The sequence below is a fragment of the Diadema antillarum genome, unplaced genomic scaffold, assembly GCF_040938485.1.
Source record: "Diadema antillarum isolate AM-2024a unplaced genomic scaffold, OU_Dant_1.0 scf00000071, whole genome shotgun sequence".
Classification (NCBI taxonomy): Eukaryota; Metazoa; Echinodermata; class Echinoidea; order Diadematoida; family Diadematidae; genus Diadema; species Diadema antillarum.
In genome coordinates, this window is record NW_027270960.1 from 11,592,714 (window position 1) to 11,615,470 (window position 22,757).

Consider the following 22,757-nt stretch of genomic DNA (forward strand, 5'->3'; position numbering starts at 1 on the left):
TCACCTGTTTTCAAAGCAGCCTAATACATAAGCTTGCCCGACGTAACAATTTATGGGATTCATGTTCAAACAAGGAATGAACTTGCGCTTAGTTCAGGTGGTCAGAATACTCCATCAGTTGACAATTTAGCAGGCATCCATTTCATTGTTTTGTATTGATAAGAGCCTACTGCCTTTATTGCAAAATACATTCTTGCTGCCAGGTGGATATGCTGGCAAGCGTCATTTAGATAAGGATCAATTGAATAGACCAGTTCGTAATTCCACTTTTAGTCTAGCGGGCGACGTATTTTTAGCCTGAATCAGTCCTTGATTGGCAGTCAATAGAGGGCGCGACGATGTGGAAGTCAATAGAGTCCCTCAATAGAGAGAGTTACGACATGGGAGGTCCGAAATTGAACGCCTTTTGGAAACAAAATGGAGGTTCAAATTCTTTCTTTTCAAAAGAAACAGATTCTCACCGCGCGTGAATAGAAAAGTTACGTAATAGTGGAATTTCTGGAAACATGGCGGCGTTCAAATCTATGGTTGTCGCAACTCTCTCTATATAGGAACTCTAGAAGTCAAGTTGAATAAAATACGTCTAGTAAGAAACCTCCGAATAGAGGCGTGGAACCGGGCGTGGCATGCTAGTTGCAAGTCTTCAATATCAAAGTTTCATTGGCTGAGCACCAATGTCAATCAAAATACATTGCAGAATCCAAAGGAATTCTAGTCTACTCTCCTAGGTATAATAGATTATTGTCTTTTAGGGAAAAGAGACTGTCCCTGTCTCTTTCACATTATCATAGTATTTTGCCATTCTTTCCCATTCATTTTGAGGTGTATAACATCTTATCTTACTTCAAATAAGAGAATGATAGCAGTCAATGCGACTACATGCATTTGAAAATTCATGAGGGTTCTGCACATGGAAACTACTCCAAAATTACTGCCGAATGCAAACCTCTCACTGTTGTTGTAAAGTCTACGAGATATTCGCTGTCATTGTCGGTTTTGAAAGTGTGATTTATGAATTTTTCCCACTGACATGTTTTTCACTTTAAAATACTTTATTTTCTCATATCAAAGCTACTAAGATATTTGCTAAACATCAATTAAATCTGCCGTCAAGATAGCAATCTCTATTGACAAGCACCATCTACATTAAACAGACATTTCGTGGGTGATCACACTGTCATAGGAAAATCCGTCCGTGGTACATTTCCTGTGAAAGGGAAAAGAGAAGATTTGCGACACAAAAGGATACCTGCAAAGCCAAAGGCCCGGGGAAACATAGTGCATTCTCTGCAATCCGTAATTAAATGACGTCAGTCTTACAGATGGCTGTACAGTTATAGTGAAGGGAAGTCGATGCTGATTGACATTGTCTATACACAAATAATTATGGAGATGAGGACATCTTTTTTTTTTGTCCATTCGGAATGCATGCTTATGCAGAAAAACGTGAAGCTCAATTGAGTAACACCAACAAGTTTGTGGATGATGCACAAAAAACGACATGTTGGGAAAGTGGGGCGCAACACGCAAAGTCTATGACTGAGTCCAAAGCACCCATCAAGATCCGTGTGGCTCAACTGAAGCGTTTGGCACCTTTTTCACCAGAAATATCTCGTTTAGAGGAAAGCTATTGTGGATTACGTAGAGGCACTTATTTGTTTAGATCTGTCAGAAATAAACTTTTCCCATCTTTCTCGACATGATTTTATCAATACTGTGTTCTTTCATTTTCTTTGTCGAAGGTATTCGAAGGATCGTTAATTCGAAAACGAAATAAAGTTCCAATTCCGAAAATGAAGTGAACTTGTTTTAGAGACAAAAGACTGTAATAATTTGTTATTGTTACTCCAAGGTTCCGCAATTATATTTCCTCAATTTACTTTGTTTTGATTATGCAATCTTATTCTCTGTTACCCAAAAAGTTCAATGTTTATGTTCTTTTCGGAAAATGAAATAAAATTCGAATCAATTTGAACATAACAACAGGCGTGATAGTCCTATTACGCAATGAAAATTGAACAAAAACACAGAGAGAGAGAGAGAGAGAGAGAGGGGGGGGGGGGGGGGGGGGGGGAGGTGAGAGAGAGATGGAAAATACACAAACTCCCCGAAACACTCACTGGCGAACTGGAACACAATCGTACAATTTGCAAATTGCATTTTTCATGGAAACATGAACAATTTATCCCTCTCCGCCGTATGCTCCCATAGTCATCTATGGCATCATTATGATGACCATGCATGACGTATTATTATAGAAACAAATATTACAAGAGGCCACCTAAGGGCTCTCCCCACCCCCACCCCCCCCCCCCCCAAAAAAAAAGTCACGCATGCGTGTACTGATGATACCCTCTGAAAGACTACTGTGTACACCCTTGATCATTATCAGCCACCTCCCACCCTCAAATAACTAATCTACAGAAACAATGACCCTCCCTCTTCTCGACAGTACCAGCTTCTCCACAAATGGATATAGTGTTCGGATTAACGAACCTTCATTGTTGGATTGACGAAGCTTAATTCATGCTGGGATTAACAAACCTTATTACATTTTGAATGAATGAATCACTGGAAAACCGGACCTTGTTTCATTTTCGTATTAACGAACCTTCGAAAAAACAAATGCAATTTCATTTCAGGCCATCACACCTTCGGAATATCAACCCATATATCATTTTAGATCAACAAATAAACTTTAGGAATTATGAGCCTTATTTCATTTTAGGTATATCGAAAGGGTCTATAAACCCTTTATTATAGCAATATTCTGGATGAAACTGATTTTGTCAGCCTCACGTGAAGGGTTTGAGTTCAAACAGGGTAAGATCCAAAAAGTATGATTTTACGACATTGATTTGGTCTAGAATAATGCTCAAGTGATATAACTTGAATACCAGTTAATTGATGCACGTTCTCAATGTGCGATATCACGAAGTTTCCACCAAGAGACATGCGTTATGGGTTACTCTCTATAAAAAAAAAAAAAATCGAGTGACAATTTTCACTCTTGAAGGAGTGAATACAAAAAAGAGTGAATTTAGAGTGAAATTGGAGTGAATTTTGAGTGAAAATGTTCATCTTCACTCATTTTGGAGTGACCTCAGGGATCACTCGAAAATTTTGGAGTGATCCCTGACGTCACTCTAAAACGAGTGACAATGAACATTTTCACACAAAAATTCATTCCAATTTCAATCTAAATTCACTCTTTTTTGTATTCACTCCTTGAAGAGAAAAAAATTTTCACTCGATTTTTTTTTAGAGAGCTTATAGAGGAATCAAATACATGAGACACGAAAAAGGTGAAAACGGTGACGTCAGATCCGTAACATAAATTTCATATTAATTCGAGGTTATTTGTTACCATCGCTCATTAGGAAGAATGGAAATCAGATATAAATGTTAGTGCACCAATATAAAGGGCGAAACTGCTTTCGTCATCCGTGCCGGCCTGCTCTCGAAAGTCTAAAGCTGTCCTTCTGCTACCCAATGGGAAATGTCAATTCTTAGCGTTGATGAAATGATTTATCGAATGGAGATTATTTCTTGTTATTACCTATTCAAAACCGTACATCCTTGGAACTATGACAATACTCCTTTAGTTCGCCATATTCTGGGAAACATTATTTCTTCGCAAAATTTCTCCTAAAGTCCGGAAACATTCTTATTATAACTACTGTTCACGTTTTGTATATTTAACAATACTTAACTCTGATTTTACTGTTTCAAATTTTTACTGTGGTTGTTTCAATCCCTAACTCACATTCTAGAACTATTTTAAGCACTACTGCCAAGTTATTGTTTCATCTGCAAATGGTAAATCATGCCTTAAATGAAACTTGACAGCCATATATATGTATGAGTTGGTGACGTTATGCCTATCAACTGTCAACTCTTGGGCCCACGTGCTCAAGGTCAAAGGTCAAAAAGGTCAAATGCCAAAAAAATTAATTACAGTATTTCCCCCATATATATGCAATGCCTGAAGGTACTTCTTGAAATTTCGTGTATACGTGAACTACGACCAAATGAAGATTCTCCAGAGAGAGTTTCGTGTCGTGAGGTCAAAGGTCAAAGTTCAAGTGAAAATGTTAAATTAGATTTCACTTTCTCTCCATATCTCACAAATGGTTCAAGATATCTTCATGGAATTTAGTACATATGCATGCACTGACTTGCAGTTATTATGAAGGCAATGTAGGGGTCATGGTTCAGAGGTCAAGGTCAAATACTCTTAATTTCACTATTTTCCTCTTATCTCCCCATATGCGATGCTTGCAGGATTTTTCTTGAAACTTAATGTATGCGAGTATTACCCAAAGAGATTCTGTTGGAAGTACCTGGCCATGAGGTCAAAGGTCAAAAGGTTCAAGGTGTAGTGAAAGTGCAAAATTTCACTTTTTCCCTTAACTTATATGAAAGGGTCAAAAGTTAAGTAAAAATCCTCGAATCTTCAAATACACGCGCTTTTAGACAATAATAGCCATTCATCCAATTAAACCTACTTCAACGAAAGTGAGCATTCAGCATATTTTGTGACAAACCTGTCATTTTAATGTTTTCTGAAAGGTATTATGTGAAACTGTCATCACACGTCAAGACATTGTACATGTACTATAAACTTACAAGGTGAACCATGCATTATGGCGGAAACATACTAGTCGTCAGAGCAGCATTTCTATGTGTGTGTGTGTGTGTGTTTTATTTTGTTTTAGGTGGCCTCTTAGTGCAATAATTGTTTCTACATATGGCTCATCCTGATGATGGGTATACAGAGGAGAGGATAAAAATACCTAATTTTAATTCATAATACAATTTACAAAATACGATTTTATTCCGGTTCGCCAGTGAGTGTGTGTATCGGTAGTGTTTGTATGTTTTTAAATACGTGTGAGTGTGTGTATGTGTGTGCGTGTAAATGTTAAGTACTTGACCATGTTTTTGTTTAATTTTCACTGCGTAATATCCTATCCTTCCTTGTTATATCGACATATTTTGTCACTAATGACAGCTTAGTTTACTTCATCTTCGGAATTACGAACCCTATTTCGTCTTCGGATCAACGATCCTTCGAACAACTTCGGAAAGGACATCAAGAAACACAATTCTTAATTCACAATTCTGGAATCTTGGCATAAAAGGCAGACAGTGTTTATCTCTGACAAATCTAAATTAATGTGTATATAATACGTTATCAACAATTCATGGCTTTCCTCTAAACGAGATGTTTCTCATGAAAATGGTACCAGACATTTCATTTGAACCATGCATGGGTCTTTTCTGGCGCTTTTGACGAGGTCATAGATTTTGTGCATTGTGCTCTAGTTTCGTAACATATCGTGTTTTTGCTCATTGTGTGTGTGTGTGCGTGTGTGTGTGTGTGTGTGTGTGTGTGTGTGTTTACACCATCCACATAGGATAGCTCGTTAATGCTATTTCTTCTTTTTTTTAGCTTCACATTTTCTACATAGGCATGCATTTCGAATTGCCAGGAGGGATGTCCTTATCTACATTTGAGTTGTAAATGTTAATCAGTACTTATATAATTAAGTCTTCTGTGAGACTGGCGTCTCGTAATTTCATGATTTCAAAGAATGCACTATATTCCCCTGGCACTTTGGCTTAGCAGGAATCTTTTTGTGTTGCAGATCCTCTTTCCTTTTTCACAGGAAATGTACCACGGACGGATTTTCCTATGATAGTGTGATCACCCACGAAATGTCTGTTTAATGTAGATGGTGCTTGTCAATAGAGATTGTTATCTTGACGGCAGATTTAATCGATATTTAGCAAATATCTTAGTAGATTTAATTTGAAAAAAATAAAGTATTTTTAAGTGAAAAACATGTCAGTGGGAAAAATTCATAAATCACACTTTCACAACCGACAATGACAGTGAATATCTCGTAGACTTTACAACAACAGTGAGAGGTTTGCATTCGGCAGTAATTTTGGAGTAGTTTCCATGTGCAGAACCCTCATGAATTTTCAAATGCATGTAGTCGCATCGACTGCTATCATTCTCTTATTTGAAGTAAGATAAGATGTTATACACCTCAAAATGAATTGGAAAGAACGGCAAAATACTATGATAATGTGAAAGAGACAGGGAAATTCCATTTTCCCTGAAAGACAGTATGTATTATACCTAGGAGAGTAGACTAGAATTATTTTGGGTTCTGCAATGTATTTTGATTGACATTGGTGCTCAGCCAATGAAACTTTGATATTGAAGACTGGCAACTGTCATGCCACGCCCGGTTCCACGCCTCTATTCGGAGGTTTCTTACCAGACGTATTTTTAGTCAACTTGACTTCCACATCGTCGCGCCCTCCATTGACTGCCAATCAAGGACTGATTCAGGTTAAAAATACGTCGCCCGCTAGACTAAATTCCACTTTGCGCATGAGCAGAAAAAGGTCATTTGTACCTACAGGCATTTTGGTTTATTAATTCACCGAGATGAGCATCTGTGATGTGATGATTATTTGTGATCCTTATCTAATTAGTGCTTGCCAGCACATCCACCTGATAGCAAGCCTGGCATTTGCAATATCAAAAGAAAAAGGTTGTTATTGCATTCCATACGAAACAATGAATTAGATGCCTGCTAAAGTGTCAACTGACTGACTATTCTGGTCACCTGGTCTAAGCACAAGCTCATTCCTTGTTTGAACATGAATTCCACAAATTGTTATGTCGGGCAAGCTTATGCATTATACCGCTTTGAAAACGAGTGAAGTTCCTAACCAACTGAGAAAAAAAGAAAGGTCATTAGTACCAAGGTGTACATGAGCTAATCACGAACTGGCTTATCTAAGTGAATTTACAAATCATAATGCCTATTGGTACAAATGACCTTTTTCTGTTCATGCGCAGAGTGGAATTACAAACTGGTCTATTTTGTTTCTGCTTCAATGAGCCAAATGACCAGTCACAAGTTGATCTGCGCCTCTGCGACACAGACGGTCATTTTAGAGGACGGGATCTCGTCTGGATCACTTCTAATCAATCAAGTTATAGCCTGAGCAAGTGGTGTATCGTCATGGCGGAATCCACCATCAACACCAGCCCATATAAGATTGACACGATAGAAATGCATGCTGGCGGGGATTCGTTTCGCCTGATTCTTTCTGGCTTTCCTAAGAACTCTGGAAACACGATTATGGAAAAATGGCGTCACGTTCGAGACCAATTCGATGACTTGAGAAGGGCACTAATGCTCGCACCCCGAGGTAATGGCTCCTACGGCCTGCTAATCGTAGAGCCAGACCACGATGAAGCAGATTTAGCAGCTATTTTAATGTGCAACCAGGGCTTTGGTGCTATGTGCGGCTCTGGAAACATGGCCCTTGCCCGTTACGCCGTGGACTTCGGGGTCGTTAAAGCGGTTGCACCCGAAACGCAAGTCAACATACAGTGGGTCTGCGGATTGGTCAAAACTTTCGTGGAGTACGACGACCAAACCAAGAGATCTGGGAAAGCAAGATTCCACAGCGTTCCAGCTTTTGCATTCAAAACTGGTAAGAGGATTGTCTCGCTGGGTATTCTCCATTGCATACACGTATCGTATGATCATTCATTTGAATAGCGCTGTTACACATGCAGATTGGTTTCAATTTTATAGCCATTTTTACACACACACACACACACACACACACACACACACACACACAAAAAAAAAAAAAAAACACCACGAATATATAGGCCGTGTCACACCTTTCCGGGCAAGCCTTACGTGCGACTTGCAAAGAACAATTTTGACTACCCGGAGGTCCCCGTAGATGATCCGCACATGTCATGACAGTACCTATAGCATGTATCTCACCCGTAGTCGCCCGGAGGTGGGCACGCATATTATTTTACCTGCAACCGTGTTTAGGCTCTGTCACACCTTTCCGGGCAGCGTGTGTTTTTTAGACGGCACAGATTGGGGAAACTAAAAATCTATCGGGGACCCTATCCCTAAACCTAACCCTAATCCTAATCCTAACCCTAACCATCAAACCCTAACCCTAACCCTAACCCTAACCCTAACCCCAACCCTAACCCTAACCCTAACCATAACCATAACCAAAAACCCTAACCCAACGTTTTTCCCATAGGTTTAACACGCACCATGCCCCAATCTGTGCCGTCTTAAAAAAAAAACGCTTCCGCCCTTCCGGGCAAGCTACTCGGGCTTGTTACGTGTAGGGATTTTCTAGCATACCGGACATTCCTGAGGGCGGGAAAGGGTTGAGCGAGTCAGCGCATGTGTCTACTTGCTGGATGCGTTATACTTGCGAGTATACTGTGTGACCTTTGTACCAGTCGCGCGGGGGCTGACAACTCAGTGAAGGAATTCCTCTAATAGAATGGCTGAAATCCCACAGAATTTCATTATCTTGTCTGCATACGGGACTGCGAAGTACCTGCGTGGAAGTTGCCTGGGAAGTGCTGCCGCTAAGGCTGCGTTCACATAATTCAATTCAATTCAATTCAATACATAGAAGTATACTATTCGGGTATTCGGGCTCGTTTTTCGAGGGCACGCGAATAGCTTGAATCGAACGATAGGATTTCCTCACACCGGTTCACATAAGAGGGCACTATTCGAAAGTACCGAATAGCTGCGAAAAGTATAGCAAAGTGGAAATCGAACTTGTTCGATTTTCTTGCAGCGTATGCCGTCTCTCGTTTATGAAATAATGACACTTTTGGTCTGGATTTGCCCTTAGGCTGCGTTCACATAGAAGTATTCGGTATTCGCTATTCGGTATTCGCTATTCGGTATTCGCTATTCGGGCACCGAATACACCGCCACGGGCACCGAATACACCGCCACCCGCACCGTCAACTCACCATCCCATGCAGTGAGGATTTCTTCCTCCTGCATCCCAGCAAATCTTATTAACAATTTCTAAACTGCATCAGAATGTCAGTCTACATGCTTATTTTTTGCTAAAGGGCAAATCCAGACCAAAAGTGTCATTATTTCATAAACGAGAGACGGTATACGCTGCAAGAAAATCGAACAAGCTCGATTCCCACTTTGCTATACTTTTCGCAGCTATTCGTACTTTCGAATAGTGCCCTCTTATGTGAACCGGTGTGAGGAAATCCTATCGTTCGATTCAAGCTATTCGCGTGCCCTCGAAAAACGAGCCCGAATACCCGAAAAGTATACTTCTATGTGAACGCAGCCTTAAGGATGCGTTCACATAGAAGTATTCGGTATTCGGTATTCGTACTCGGTATTCGCTATTCGAGCACCGAATACACCATCACCCGCACCGTCAACTCACCATCCCATGCAGTGAGGATTTCTTCCTCCTACATCCCAGCAAATCTTATTAACAATTTCTAAACTGCATCAGAATGTCAGTCTACATGCTTATTTTGTATAACGAGCAAATCCAGACCAAAAGTGTCATTATTTCATAAACGAGGGACGGTATACGCAGCAAGAAAATCGAACAAGCTCGATTCCCACTTTGCTATACTTTTCGCAGCTATTCGTACTTTCGAATAGTGCCCTCCTATGTGAACCGGTGTGAGGAAATCCTATCGTTCGATTCAAGCTATTCGCGTGCCCTCGAAAAACGAGCCCGAATACCCGAAAAGTATACTTCTATGTGAACGCAGCCTTAGCTTACAATTTCTAAACTGCAGCACGAGAAGTAGTGCCAGTAGACTACAGGTACATAAATCTTCATGGAGCAAGTCGCGAGTGGTGGGAAAATCTTCTTGTTCCATTTTGTTTCCATCGTGTGTTCTTTCGGTAAATTCTAAATGAAGATTCACATCTTAGCTTTTAACATAGTTGGGGCAAACTTCGTATTTTGAAATTGAAAATTTCATGTTCGGATGATATTGCCATCTTAATGTCAGTTTTGGGATACGTGATGCCATCCTAGACTGACTTCATACTGTTCCGAAAGTGACAGAAGAGGACCATACGAATTAGGCCAATGGAATTTGCAATTTCCGCAAAATTTGCCCTGAACCTGGTCGAAAGCTGATCCATAAAACCCAAAGCAAGTGTAAACTTTTGTTAGCAGCATGAGAAACGCCACCGGCAATATTGCCTCACGAATAACCCGATACGATCTCGGGAAAGTTGAAACATTTCTTTTATCAAGTTTATACGGCTTCATTCAACTGCATAAATAGATTGCTTCTTTTAATTTCCATCCTTGTCATGCTGTCAGATATGGAAGTCGATGTAGCAGGTTACGGGGTGGTAACGGTGGACATTGGTTATGGAGGAGCATATTATGCTTACGTCAGCTCAGACCAGTTGGGACTCGACGTTTGCAAGTCACCCATGAGAGACATCCAATCGGCAGCCATCGCGGTGGCAAAGGCAGTAGGATCAGCGGTGAACCTGACTCATCCCACTGATCCGGATCTGGCTACCCTGTATGGGACCATCGTAACGGATGGAAAAGACGAATGGAGCTTAGAGCCTTCTGTTAACATATGTGTGTCGGCTACTGGACAGGTATGCGCTGTTGATACCACTATAGTATTGACTAAAAATGTATCATTTAATGTACGTACAAATGCATAAAATGGTTCTGGTCATGATCAGAATGCAAGGGAACATCTACATCATACTGACATAATGTCACAAATAACTGACCCTAACAGAGAAGTAGTTTGTTTGCAGTTCCATGAGGCTGCGTTCACATAGAAGTATACTATTCGGGTATTCGGGACTCGTTTTCGAGGGCACGCGAATAGCTTGAATCCAACGATAGGATTTCCTCACACCGGTTCACATAAGAGGGCACTATTCGAACGTACCGAATAGCTGCGAATAGTATAGCAAAATGGGAATCGAGCTTGTTCGATTTTCTTGCAGCGTATACCGTCTCTCGTTTATGAAATAATGACAATTTTGGTCTGGATTTGCCCTTTAGCAAAATTAAGCAGGTAGACTGACATTCTGATGCAGTTTAGAAATTGTTAATAACATTTGCTGGAATGTAGGAGGAAGAAATCCTCACTGCATGAGATGGTGAGTTGACGGTGCGGGTGATGGTGTATTCGGTGCCCGAATAGCGAATAGCGAATACCGAATACCGAATACTTCTATGTGAACGCAGCCTGAGGCGATGGGTTTCATTCGATTTATGTGACTACTTTAAAAAAGAAATCCACTCACAAATGTTGTCAACTACATAAGACTACAAACTACTTAAGTTATATATAATGTGATATAATCTGTTTTGGTGTTGTATTTTCTGAACTTGCTTCTTTTCATCGTAAATGTTGCGATTGCATGCCCAGTATTGATTTTCAATTTTTTTGTCTATTCTTTGGATTTGCTTTTGAATTTTTGTCATTTATTTACTTATGATTTTAACCCCATGTAAATATATACATTGTATGCAATCCGTATCAGTTAATAATATCTTATTATTTTCGTTTTTCTAACAACTCATTACATCTGAAATTTTGAATGAGCTTTCCAATTTATTCCATATTTCAAAATATTTTTTAAAACGTTTTACTAATTGTTCTTGTTTTTAGCCATTGAATTATTATTCTTTGATTTTGATACAATCATTATATACCTCACCTTTAGTTTTCCGTAATTGACATATCACTTGCCATGAATTTTACTTTTCTTAAATTGTCATAGATTCATCTAAGCATTTTACACCCAGTTACTTTTTGTTTCGTTACTACGTATTTTTGTCTAAATTTATCAAAGTAATTATTTTACAACAATCTGTTTTTTTCTTTCACTGCATAATGCCCTAGATATTTTTGAGGGTTTTATTTTCAAACACTCCATTTTATATCTAAACATATTCTGATTTGGTCATTGTTATATCTAATTGCCTTTAAGACTTTTCTATTATCGGTTGTTCTTTTTTCTCTCCTCATTTCACTGTATGTGTTTCCACCTGCATGTTTGTATAATTCGTTTTGTACGTGTCCATAATTATTGTACTCATTGTATGTGGACCCCATGGAAGAACAGCGTTGCCATTATTCCATGGGCCAGGCCAGATGTTGGTACCATCTGAGGTGGCAAAACCTTTTTGGTGTCATTTTGTTTGTCGGGCATAGATATGCTTATCAAGCTATGATAGCATTTCCAAATGAGTAGCTTAGTCATAATAAATGAATTTTTAACCAATTTGGTCTCGTTGTTATATCCCTATGCTTCTGAATCGAAACTAACCGCTATACAAAGAAGAGCACTGTCTTCTGTATGTACCATAGAGCTGTAAAATGCAGCTCTATGGTATGTTCACAGGTGTTCTGTTGTAAACGCGGTGCGCTTAGTCTTTATTCAAGGCAGCGAAGGGAATATCCAAAGGTTATGATGTCCACAGCGCTTAGTCTTTATTCTAGACGGCGAAGGGAATATCCAAAGCGCATGATACAGTGTATATCCTTTTATCTAAAAGCAACAACAACAACAAAAGCAATTCTTCGTAAATTTTATCGTATTTTTCAATTATTTATCATTTTCCGGCGAAAACGCTACGGTGAAAACGCTAATACCACGCAAATGTCGCTTTATTTCCATCCAACAATATAAGATAATGCAAAAACAATGTACCGGTACACTACGATACATTATGATGAATAATACTGTAAATGAACAGAGTGATTTTTGTTTAAAACCGATGTATTTGTTGATAGGGTAGTATAAAAACAGTATAGATAATCCCTTTTATGAGGAACTTTAGATATGATAACGGTACATTGGTCTAGATAAAGACTAAGCGCACCGTGTGACAGCTGTGGACATCATAACCCTTTGGATATTCCCTTCGCTGCCTTGAATAAAGACTAAGCGCACCGCGTTTACAACAGAACACCTGTGGACATACAGAAGACAGTGCTCTTCTTTGTATAGCGGTTAGTTTGGATTCAGAAGTATAGGGATATAAAAACGAGACCAAATTGGTTAAAAAATCATTTATTATGACTAAGCTACTCATTTGGAAATGCTATCATAGCTTGATAAGCATATCTATGCCCGACAAACAAACTGACACCAAAAAGGTTGTGCCACCTCAGATGGTACCAACAACCCATTTTTCGGGTCTTGGCCCATGGACTACATGTTGGCAACGCTGAATATGGGCAATCCACCCGTTTTTATTTTTATACGGAACTAAATACCATACCATACCATACCATACCATAAGAAAGAAAACATAAATAATTGTGCAAAAGTTATGACATTCTAAAATTTTTCGGAAAACATGCACTTCCTTACCAGTCGTTATGACTATTGAAATCAGCAAATTGATGATGTTATGCTCTCACAATTTCTTATTCAATTCAGATGTATAAAATATGACAAAAATCTCATATTTCAGCTTTATAGATATAAGACTTGCCTTAAAACCACCCAAAATAAAAAAGCAAATGTTAATTCTGATATATTGTGGTATGGAAATATGCTTTGATTATGTATAAGTTTTATAGAAATAACAGTTTTCGAAGTTTGATATAAAACATAGTATAAATTACAGTTCAACCTTGATTATCCGGCCATGTCGCGACCGGCGCTCATCCGGACACGCGAATTGGCCGGATATTTATAGGAGACACAATGTTAATGTGTACTGTATAGCTGCCGTCCAAGCTGCCTTCCCAGTGCACTGGCAGCTAGGCAGGTAGCGTACCCGCAACGGTGGTGTAATCTATGCTAGCCTGCGCAAAATTGTCCCTTTTTCACAAAAAATAAAGTATATCTTTATGTGAAAATCATACATGTTTTACATCATTAGATATTTAGCAACCTATCATGCACATCTTATGAAATTAGTGAAATAGATCCATGAAAAGATGTTAAAGTCACTGTTTTTTCTCAATTTTTGGATGAAAAAAAAGTCCTTCACCGCGTGAACGCGTCCGGATAATAGTGATTTCCGGATTAAAGGAGGCCGGATAATCGAGGTCGAACTGTGCATGAAAAATTTTAAGGACATGACATCACTAATTTAAATATTCATAGGAACTGGTTAAGAAATGTTTACGGAGAAAAGAATGTGAAATTACAAAATTTCATATTTTCTCTATTCTTATCCGATTTTTGTCGTTTTTTTGAAACGTTCTGTCGGGATCTTTACTCTTTCTTTGTTCATTTTAGTCTTACTTTATTCCATTTTTTTTTTGGAATATCCACTTCAAAGCGAACGGCGGGTCTCGGGGAAAAAACGAAAACTTTTGTTTCTCTGTTTTTGTTATCAAAACACATGCCAATGAAAAAGAAATCTTTTCAGCGTAACTTTGATTTCTGTGAAGAGGAGGCAAGAACGTGTTTGCATAATTTATCGACTGATAATTTTTGATGCACAAAATTCCGTAGCCGACTTAGGCTATTGTGTGTGTGTGTTTATTACTGGTAGGGTAAATATTTATTGGTTTTAATGATAGAATTCAGTGTTTACATGGGCGCGTGTATTCATTGGCTCGGAGACTAGGCGACCAAGTGTCGTTAATTGCAGAGACGTCTTCGTGACGTCACCGGGACGTCTTCGCGACGTCACTGGGACGTCTTCTGGAAACAGCCGGGTTTCCTGGGAGTATCAAACATGTTAAATTTTCGGGGCCATTTTCAAGACTTCAGCTGGTCTCGGAGACGTCTCAGTGACGTCTCCTATAGTAGGTGTTTCAAAAACATTTCCCACTTATGATCATTAATAGTTCAAAAACTATTCGTCCGATAAAACTGTCATTGATATGAGTAATAGCTGAATAGTGTAGGCCTACAATTTTGTTGGAGGTGATTTGAATGTGAAAGCATAAATCAGTCTCATTAAATCTAAGATTAATTTTGAAGTAAGGTTTCAGAATTTGGTCAAATTTTAACCCACTGTTCAAAAATTGAACTTTGCACTGGAACCAAAGATGTGTATCTGAGTGTGTGCTGACAATGGCCCTGAATAATGGACATGCCTGAACCACCCGTTGACAAGGCGTCAGTCTTGCACTCCCAGGCACATGAATGCTTAATCAATAATTCATATGGATTGCCCTGGGCACTGCTAGTCTTAATTCATGCACGTTAAAGGGTAAAATGCATGCACACGGAAAAAGTAAGCACATGTTTCCATGTGCTTGCAAACACCACATTTCATTCCAGCTGGCAATCATTTTCAAATTTTGCTTCACATATCACTAAATTTGGGATATAAATAAGCATAAATTAATGATCCAAAGTTCTTCATTTTAATACAACTGTCTACTAATAGTCTCACAAATTTGTCTCTTTTCGATAAAAACAGATCATTTTTGGTATAAGAGTTCAGCAGCATTTTTCATTGGGGCGATTTGTTTCACAGTAGATTTATTTAAAGGGAACATAAACCCAAAGAGCAATGTGGATTGAGTGAAAGCAGCAACATTGGTAGAACACATCAGTGAAAGTTTCAGGAAAATCGGACAATCCATGCAAAGCTTATGAATTTTTAACGTTTTTGGTGTTGGAACGGCTGGATGAGGAGACTACTAGAGGTTATGACGTATGAGTGGACAACAATACAAAGAAAATACAAAGAAAATTCAACAAAAATTCACTTTTCTAGCATTATGAAAGAGCACTTGACTAACCGCTTTCAGAAAGCAATGGGGATAATTGCTACCCTTAACATATTATGTCAGTTTCAAGTTGATGGATTTTGTAATTTTCATGAAATATCGATTTTGTGGAATTTTCTTTATATTTTCTTTATATTGTTGTCCATTCATACGTCATAACCTCTAGTAGTGTTCTCATCCAGCGATTCCAACACCAAAGCTTTAAATATTCATAACTTTTGCATCGATTGTCCGATTTTCCTCAAACTTTCACTAATATGCTCTACTAATGTTGCTGCTTTCACTCAATCCACATGGTCTTTGGGTTTATGTTCCCTTTAAGGCTCCATGTACACAATTGCATACTCAAATTGATTTTCTTTGCTTTCTGTCACCATGTTTACGACTGAACAGAAGATATCTATTGTAATTTCGTTTTTCAGAAGTAGGGAGAGCACTGTCGCGACTCAACGACAGTATCGGCAGGTGTTTGACTTTACACAGATACTGTCAGAGGCTGAATAAAGACTAGCTGTGATAGTGGAATTTCTCATGAATAAATAATGAAGCATTCAAACCCTGGCCATTGTTCAGGACCATTGTCAGGGTATTAACCACACACTCCCATACACACCCATTGACCCCTGTGCAAAGTAAAAGTTTTGTACAGAGGGTTGAAAATAGAACAAAATCTGGAACCTAACTGTGAAATTAATCATGGATTTCATGAAACTGATTTATGCTTTCATATTTAAAGCACCTTCAACAAAATTGTACACTTTTCAGCTATCACTCATATCAATGACAATGCTATCTGATATATAGTTTTTGAATTATTGAGAATCAAAAGTGGGAAATGTTTTTTAAAACACCTAGTAGTTGCGGCTGCGTCCAGGGGGACTAATTTTTGTCCATGACGTCTTCGAGACCTCTCTGACTTCCCCTTTTGTTTGGACATCAAGCTGATTATTTTACCTTCGGGAAGTCTTGTGTTTAAACTGCTGAATATCTTCAATCCTCTTAAATGAATGACTTGTTGTTTTTGGTTGCGATGTTTTGAAACTGGATATTAAAACCAAAAGGACCGCTATTTCTTTCTCTCTTTTTTTTTTTTTGGTTTTATCTATCGATCTTTTCTGTTCCTGTTAGAATAACGTCTCGCGTGTCTACTATAGTAACTCTTTCCTCCATCAATACTTGATATTAACTCCTAACATCTTGTCGTGTTGCAAGTGTTCCAAACTCCCTTATGTTACAATATAATGTTCCGGCAAAGAGAATATGCTTCCCTCCGATTTTTATTCGGTGACATTGAAAACCATCACCAACACCATAATCAGGAAAGAGGTATCATATACCGTAAATCATTGTGTCTATTTTCTCCTTCTTATCTTGTGCATTCTTACGGCACATGTACCCAATTCTTCGTAATATCAATCCAAGGTGCGTCTTGTCTTTACTCTTACATCATTGAATCCAGTGTGCTTGTGTCCACAATGGCGCGTGTTGTAGTTTCATTTTTTTCTTTTTCCTTTATTTCTTTCCTTTCTTATTTGATTTCATGTCAGTTGACATTGATTTCTTTGATTTTGTTTCATATATCTGTTTGTAGGTTCATTAAAGGAGACCTCCGGATGATTTGGTTGATACATTTAACATGGAATTGGTTGATTTGGTTGATACATTTAACATGGAATTAAGTAATATTTAGAAATGGTTTAGAAGTAATAAGCTTTCATTGAATATTGATAAAACATGTCTTATACATTTTCATACGCTTCAATCCCAACCCACCCTTCCTCAAAGTATTTCTATTGATGATATAAACATTGCTGAGAAACATTCGACCAAGTTCCTAGGAGTGACCCTAGATAACAATCTAACTTGGAATACTCATGTCCAGAATATCATAACAGCAATATCTAAAGCAACTGGTGTTTTAAGGAGAATAAAATACTTAATTAATGATCAAACTTTAATGATGTTATACAACACCTTATTTCTACCATATGTAATGTACTGTAATATTGTATGGGGCAACTGTAGCAAAACCAAATTGAATAAAATTTTTCTTCTTCAGAAAAAGGCTCTTCGTATATGCACACATTCAAATTTTTTGGCTCACACTGATCCCATATTTTATAGCCTAAAAACTCTAAAGGCCCATTATATACATTCATGCCTAACTGCTATATTTATGTATAAACACATTCGAAATTTATTACCATTTTGCCATAATGCCCTGTAACTAATGATCACATTCACTCATACCCTACCCGTCGTTCCCATGATTTTCATTTAAGTAATCCAAAGCTTTTACTTGCTCAAAAATCGATTAGACATCACGGTCCGGATACATGGAACACTCTTCCTGAGGAGTTGAAACAGTGTGCCTCCTTGTTGTCATTCAAAACAAACTTAAAGACGCATATTTTATCACAGTATACTTCAAATACGAATTAAGCACGAATAATTTATATGACTTATGTTGGTCTCCCGATAGTAGCAACATCGTAAGTCATTCCCTCTTCCAGCAAACCAATTTTATCATTCCAAATCCCAGCCTATCTGCCCCTGTGCACTCTCAAGCACTCGCACGCACATTGACCACCATCACACATCAGAGTTTGTTTTCCCCTGCTATCTTCGCAGCAGAATTTGTATTGTTTACCAATTTACATACCTACCTTTTCCTCGGGCCGGCCATCTTTTCAAGCAATGCTTACAATGGCGGCCCTCTGCATTATCACTTCTTAAATATGATATTGTTATTGTAATCCCAGCTGCATAGACATGCATACTGTAATATAATTAATTTCCTTTTATATCGTTGTTCATGCAAGTCAAAGGACTCTGTTTCAAATATACTTTGTATGTTTCCCATGTTCACGATTATTCAATCTATGTAATGATTTGCAGAAAATAAAGTATCTATCAAACAAATTTACAGATTCTTTCATTTGAACAACTGTAAATTATCTATACTGACAACAGAGTTTCAGAATTTGTGATAATTGAGATGAAGAATAAGACTATTTTTAAAATTTAGAACAAATTGCAATGAACAAGGATGATGACATGGCAGAGTCACCATAAGAATGCATGAGTTGGGGCTCAAGGAAGCAGAACAAAAGAAGAAGGCAGCATGCATAGATTATACACAGGTGAACTCGCAAGCAAGTGGTATCGTAATGGAATTACCCTACTACATTTCTGAAATATGTGAACCTGCTATGTCATCATCCTTGTTCAGTGTGATTTGTTGAAGGTTTTTCAAAGTATTGTTTCTCTGCTCAAGAACCACAATAAATTCCACAAACCTACACAGGGAGTTGTTGATTTATGTACTACATGATGTGAAATTATGAAAATCGTCTGGAATGTCCCTTTAAGTCATTATTCGTTCTCTTATGATGGTCCCTTTCTGAGGGACCTTCCATTTCCATTCCCATTCTTGTATGGTATACAATGCATATGTATGTACCTTTAAAAATGCAATTATATTTTTACTCATGATCACATGTATTTTGTTAATTTACTTATTTGAAATTATTACAAATACGTTCTGTTAATGCATTGTGTATAATACTCCGTTTATTTAATGGTACTGAAAATAAAGTTGAAATGAATTGAAGTGAAAGAATATCGTCGGGAGCGTGATCAAAACATGAAAAATCTAAATCAAGCAATAATATCATACTGATACGTGTGATACTGAAAAAGAGAAGCATTTTCTCCCTTTTCCTGATTTTGAAATCCTTTCTCCCTAAATCCCGTTTAAGGTTTCCAGATGTCCATGCGGATCGGGAGTGACGGGTCGAATTGCGGTGCAGGTCGACAAAGGGCTCATTGACCTTAATCAAGTACGGCGGTTCCAAAGTGGAGTCTCCGGTTTAGAGTTCACGGGGAAGGCGGTGGAGAGGACCAAAGTGGGGAACTACGATGCGGTGGTGGTGGAGGTTGCCGGAAAGGGCCACTTCATCGGGAGAAGCACTTTCTTCGCTGAGGAGGAGGATGCATTGTGTAATGGGTTCCTATTAGAGTAATGTGACAAGTTACCAGCGTTTAGTAATGAGGGACTCGTGGGCTCTAAAATGACGTATAGTATTGTGAAGCACTATTACATGTATTTGGTGGTTGATTTGGTGCTGGAAAAGAAATACATTCGTTATATATATAGGACCTACATGTATTAACATTTACGTTATTATGACACACACACACACACACACACACACACACGCACACAAATACATCGAGAGGTACATGTCCATGATTCTTAGAAACACAATATCTGAGAACCTGTCTTTCTGCCAATAACAGTGACTCTTTTCGTCACCTATGACTAGAGCTATTTCCATGGTACAGTCAAATTTTCGCTGTTATGATAATAACGATACAAAAAATCTGGTACACATGAATTTGAAAAGGTTCCGTTTGAATGGGAGGGGGAAAAACTATCCCGAGCGCCCCCCCCCCCCCCGTCCCGCAGGCCCCCTTTCGTGACCCCTGGTGTGTGTGTGTGTGTGTGTGTGTGTGTGAGTGTCCGCGCGCAGGCTTATTTCTTCGTGTCTTTCTCTTTTGTTTCATGACAATTTCCCTAGTTTTGTGAGTTCAGAAATCTTGGTTATTAAGTAATTATTTACAAGGAGACTGCAAACTATAACAAGTTCCCCCTTTTTTAGCAGTCCCCTCCATTTTCAATATTGTTGATTCAGTATTTGGCTGATGTTCAGAACACCTCCTGTATTTCTGTTCACAGTGTTGTCCTTGATTAAGATGTTGAATGATTTGGGTAATTATGTCTTTTCAAATGTCTTTTTGCAAGCTCATTTCTGTTGGAGAAATGGAATGTAATGAAATGAAGTGAAATGATACGGGAATCCGACCGGTTTCAATGTAAATGCTGTCTCAAGACCATAGTACAATGTACTACTTATCGGCATCTTTTTTTTTAAAATAATTGTTTGAGTATTATAATCTTATGTGTCTTTTTATACGGCAGACCGGATGGTTCGACGAGTAAAAGGGCATGCATGTATTCTGTTTTGTTTCCATCTGTCCTGTGAGCGGTGTTAATAATAATAATGATAATAATAAAGATATGATAATGATACATGTAATAATAATAGTGATAATGGTAGTAATAATATTATTTTTTCAGTAATATTCGTGTGTATAAACAAAGTAGAAATGATACATAACATAATGACCAATTTTGTCATTAATCGTTAGGACTACCTGTCGGACGGAAATTCCGTAAATGTAGAACAGTCGATACGATGCCTCGTTGATTGAGTCCAACCCTATCATTTATATGCACTGATCAAGTTGGGCGGTATTTGAACTTTGACCCCGTGGATGCTATAAATCGAAAGAATCAGCAGTACATGTATTAACAAACCATTGATATCGATGCTCAGTCTGCACACAGTGAGCTGAACACCATAGCATACAAGTAAGTATACGTGTGTAATGATTGTGTGTAATGATATGGGAAAAATGCATGGAAAATAAAAAATACATGTTTATGTATTTTACGTGGAATCATTTCCTGTCTGTTGTCTTGGAAGAAATGCATCAATCTTGCAATGTTGTTTATTATTTTCCCTCTCCATCACGAGTATATATGGAACGTGTTGATCAAAGTTTTTGTGATGTCGGAAAATGCGAGGCTGTATTGAAGGTGGCCTATTGAAGGTTGCCTTCAATATTTTTTTTTCACAGTATATTGGCATGTTTAACAGACTGTAACTCACCAAGATGCCTCTTGAAATGATTTGAAAAACTTCTGCTTGATTTTACATGAGCGGATGATTATCAGTTCGTCCAGTGTCTTTCTGCTTTTTCATCTTGTGTGAAACAAAGTATTGTTTCTCTTCAAAAGATAGCGTGCCAATTAATCTGCACTTACTGTTGGTGCTCTATCGGCCCTATAAGATATTCAAACCCACCTCCAGCCTAGACATCGTAGGCGTTGTGGTGTCGAGCGGGATCTGAACATCTCTCATGAAGCGAGACTTCTCTTTTCTTTCCTTTTCCCCACTAACAATGTGAAACAAAGATATCCGTATAAGCGTTGTGGTATGTAGACGTGGTAGAGCGAGACTTCTCTTTTCTTTTCTTTTCCTCACTAACAAACAAGTTTAGCAGGAAACAGAAGCATTCGCTCATACTGTTTACATTTCCCATCACATGCTTTTAACATTAGAATTTTCATGTGCACATTTTGCCTGAAAAAGAATTACCAAGAACTTTTCAACACAATACATGTTCAATAGAGGCCATTTGGGTCATATAATATAATTTACTCGACAGAGTGATTTATAGGGGCCTACTTATCACTGTACTCGAACAGTTTTCGCTAAAGATACAAGTATGTTCACAAGACTGCAAGTTCAAGTTCAAGTTCATATTTATTCGTTTTTTTCACAATATATAACACAAACATAAATCTCACTTTCTTAAGTGACAAAATGAATGCATACAATTGTACAGAGAAAACAACAATAATAGCACAAAAAACTAACAGTATCGACACATTGCAATAGTTGCTAAGACAACGAAAGTGAAATAGTTTTCAATATATGCACTGTGTAAAAAAAAAACGGAGGGACCCACTAAAAAGACAGAGCTTGTAGAGTGTGGGCCCCTCTTTATTAGAAGTCCGATGTAAAAATTGAATTGAAAACAGCAAAAAATCCGCACAAAAAGTTCGTCACAAAAAAGTTTGGCAGCCCACTAAGAGACAGACGAACAAACAGTTATACATAGAACAACTAGAAACAGAGTAATGAACATGCAACAGGACTGGGACAGCAACAAGACTACTTGTACACTGTAAAAAATTTGTTTAGTTTCTAAACACCTAACTAAACACTTTTCTGTGACAGTTTAAAAACACTGCGACGCGTTTATATATTAAACATGTTTAGAAACTAAACACATGCTGTGTTTATTTTCAGCACACCCTAGGTGTTTATCACACACACATGTTTATGTTTTAAACGGTTCTGATGTTTAAAAACTAAACACCTGCTCTGTTTATAGCCTAAACACCAAACGTTTACACCATAATCACTCACAGTGTTTAAATACTAAACACCGCACAGTCACATAATCACCCACAATGTTTAAGATCTAAACACTGAACCAAAAAATAAACATGACGCACTGTTTACTATGTAAACACTGCGACATGTTTATTCGCTGT

At 38.1% G+C, this 22,757-nt stretch overlaps 1 protein-coding gene across 1 annotated transcript; it reads left to right on the top strand.

Moving 5' to 3' along the window:
• The first annotated feature begins 7,049 nt into the window (after positions 1-7,049).
• LOC139717092 (trans-L-3-hydroxyproline dehydratase-like) lies at positions 7,050-19,590 on the top strand. Its single transcript, XM_071628598.1, has 3 exons — positions 7,050-7,527; positions 10,198-10,490; positions 19,327-19,590. Exons 1-3 carry the CDS (start codon positions 7,050-7,052, stop codon positions 19,588-19,590), a joined length of 1,035 nt encoding a protein of 344 aa, XP_071484699.1.
• Positions 19,591-22,757: the final 3,167 nt, after the last annotated feature.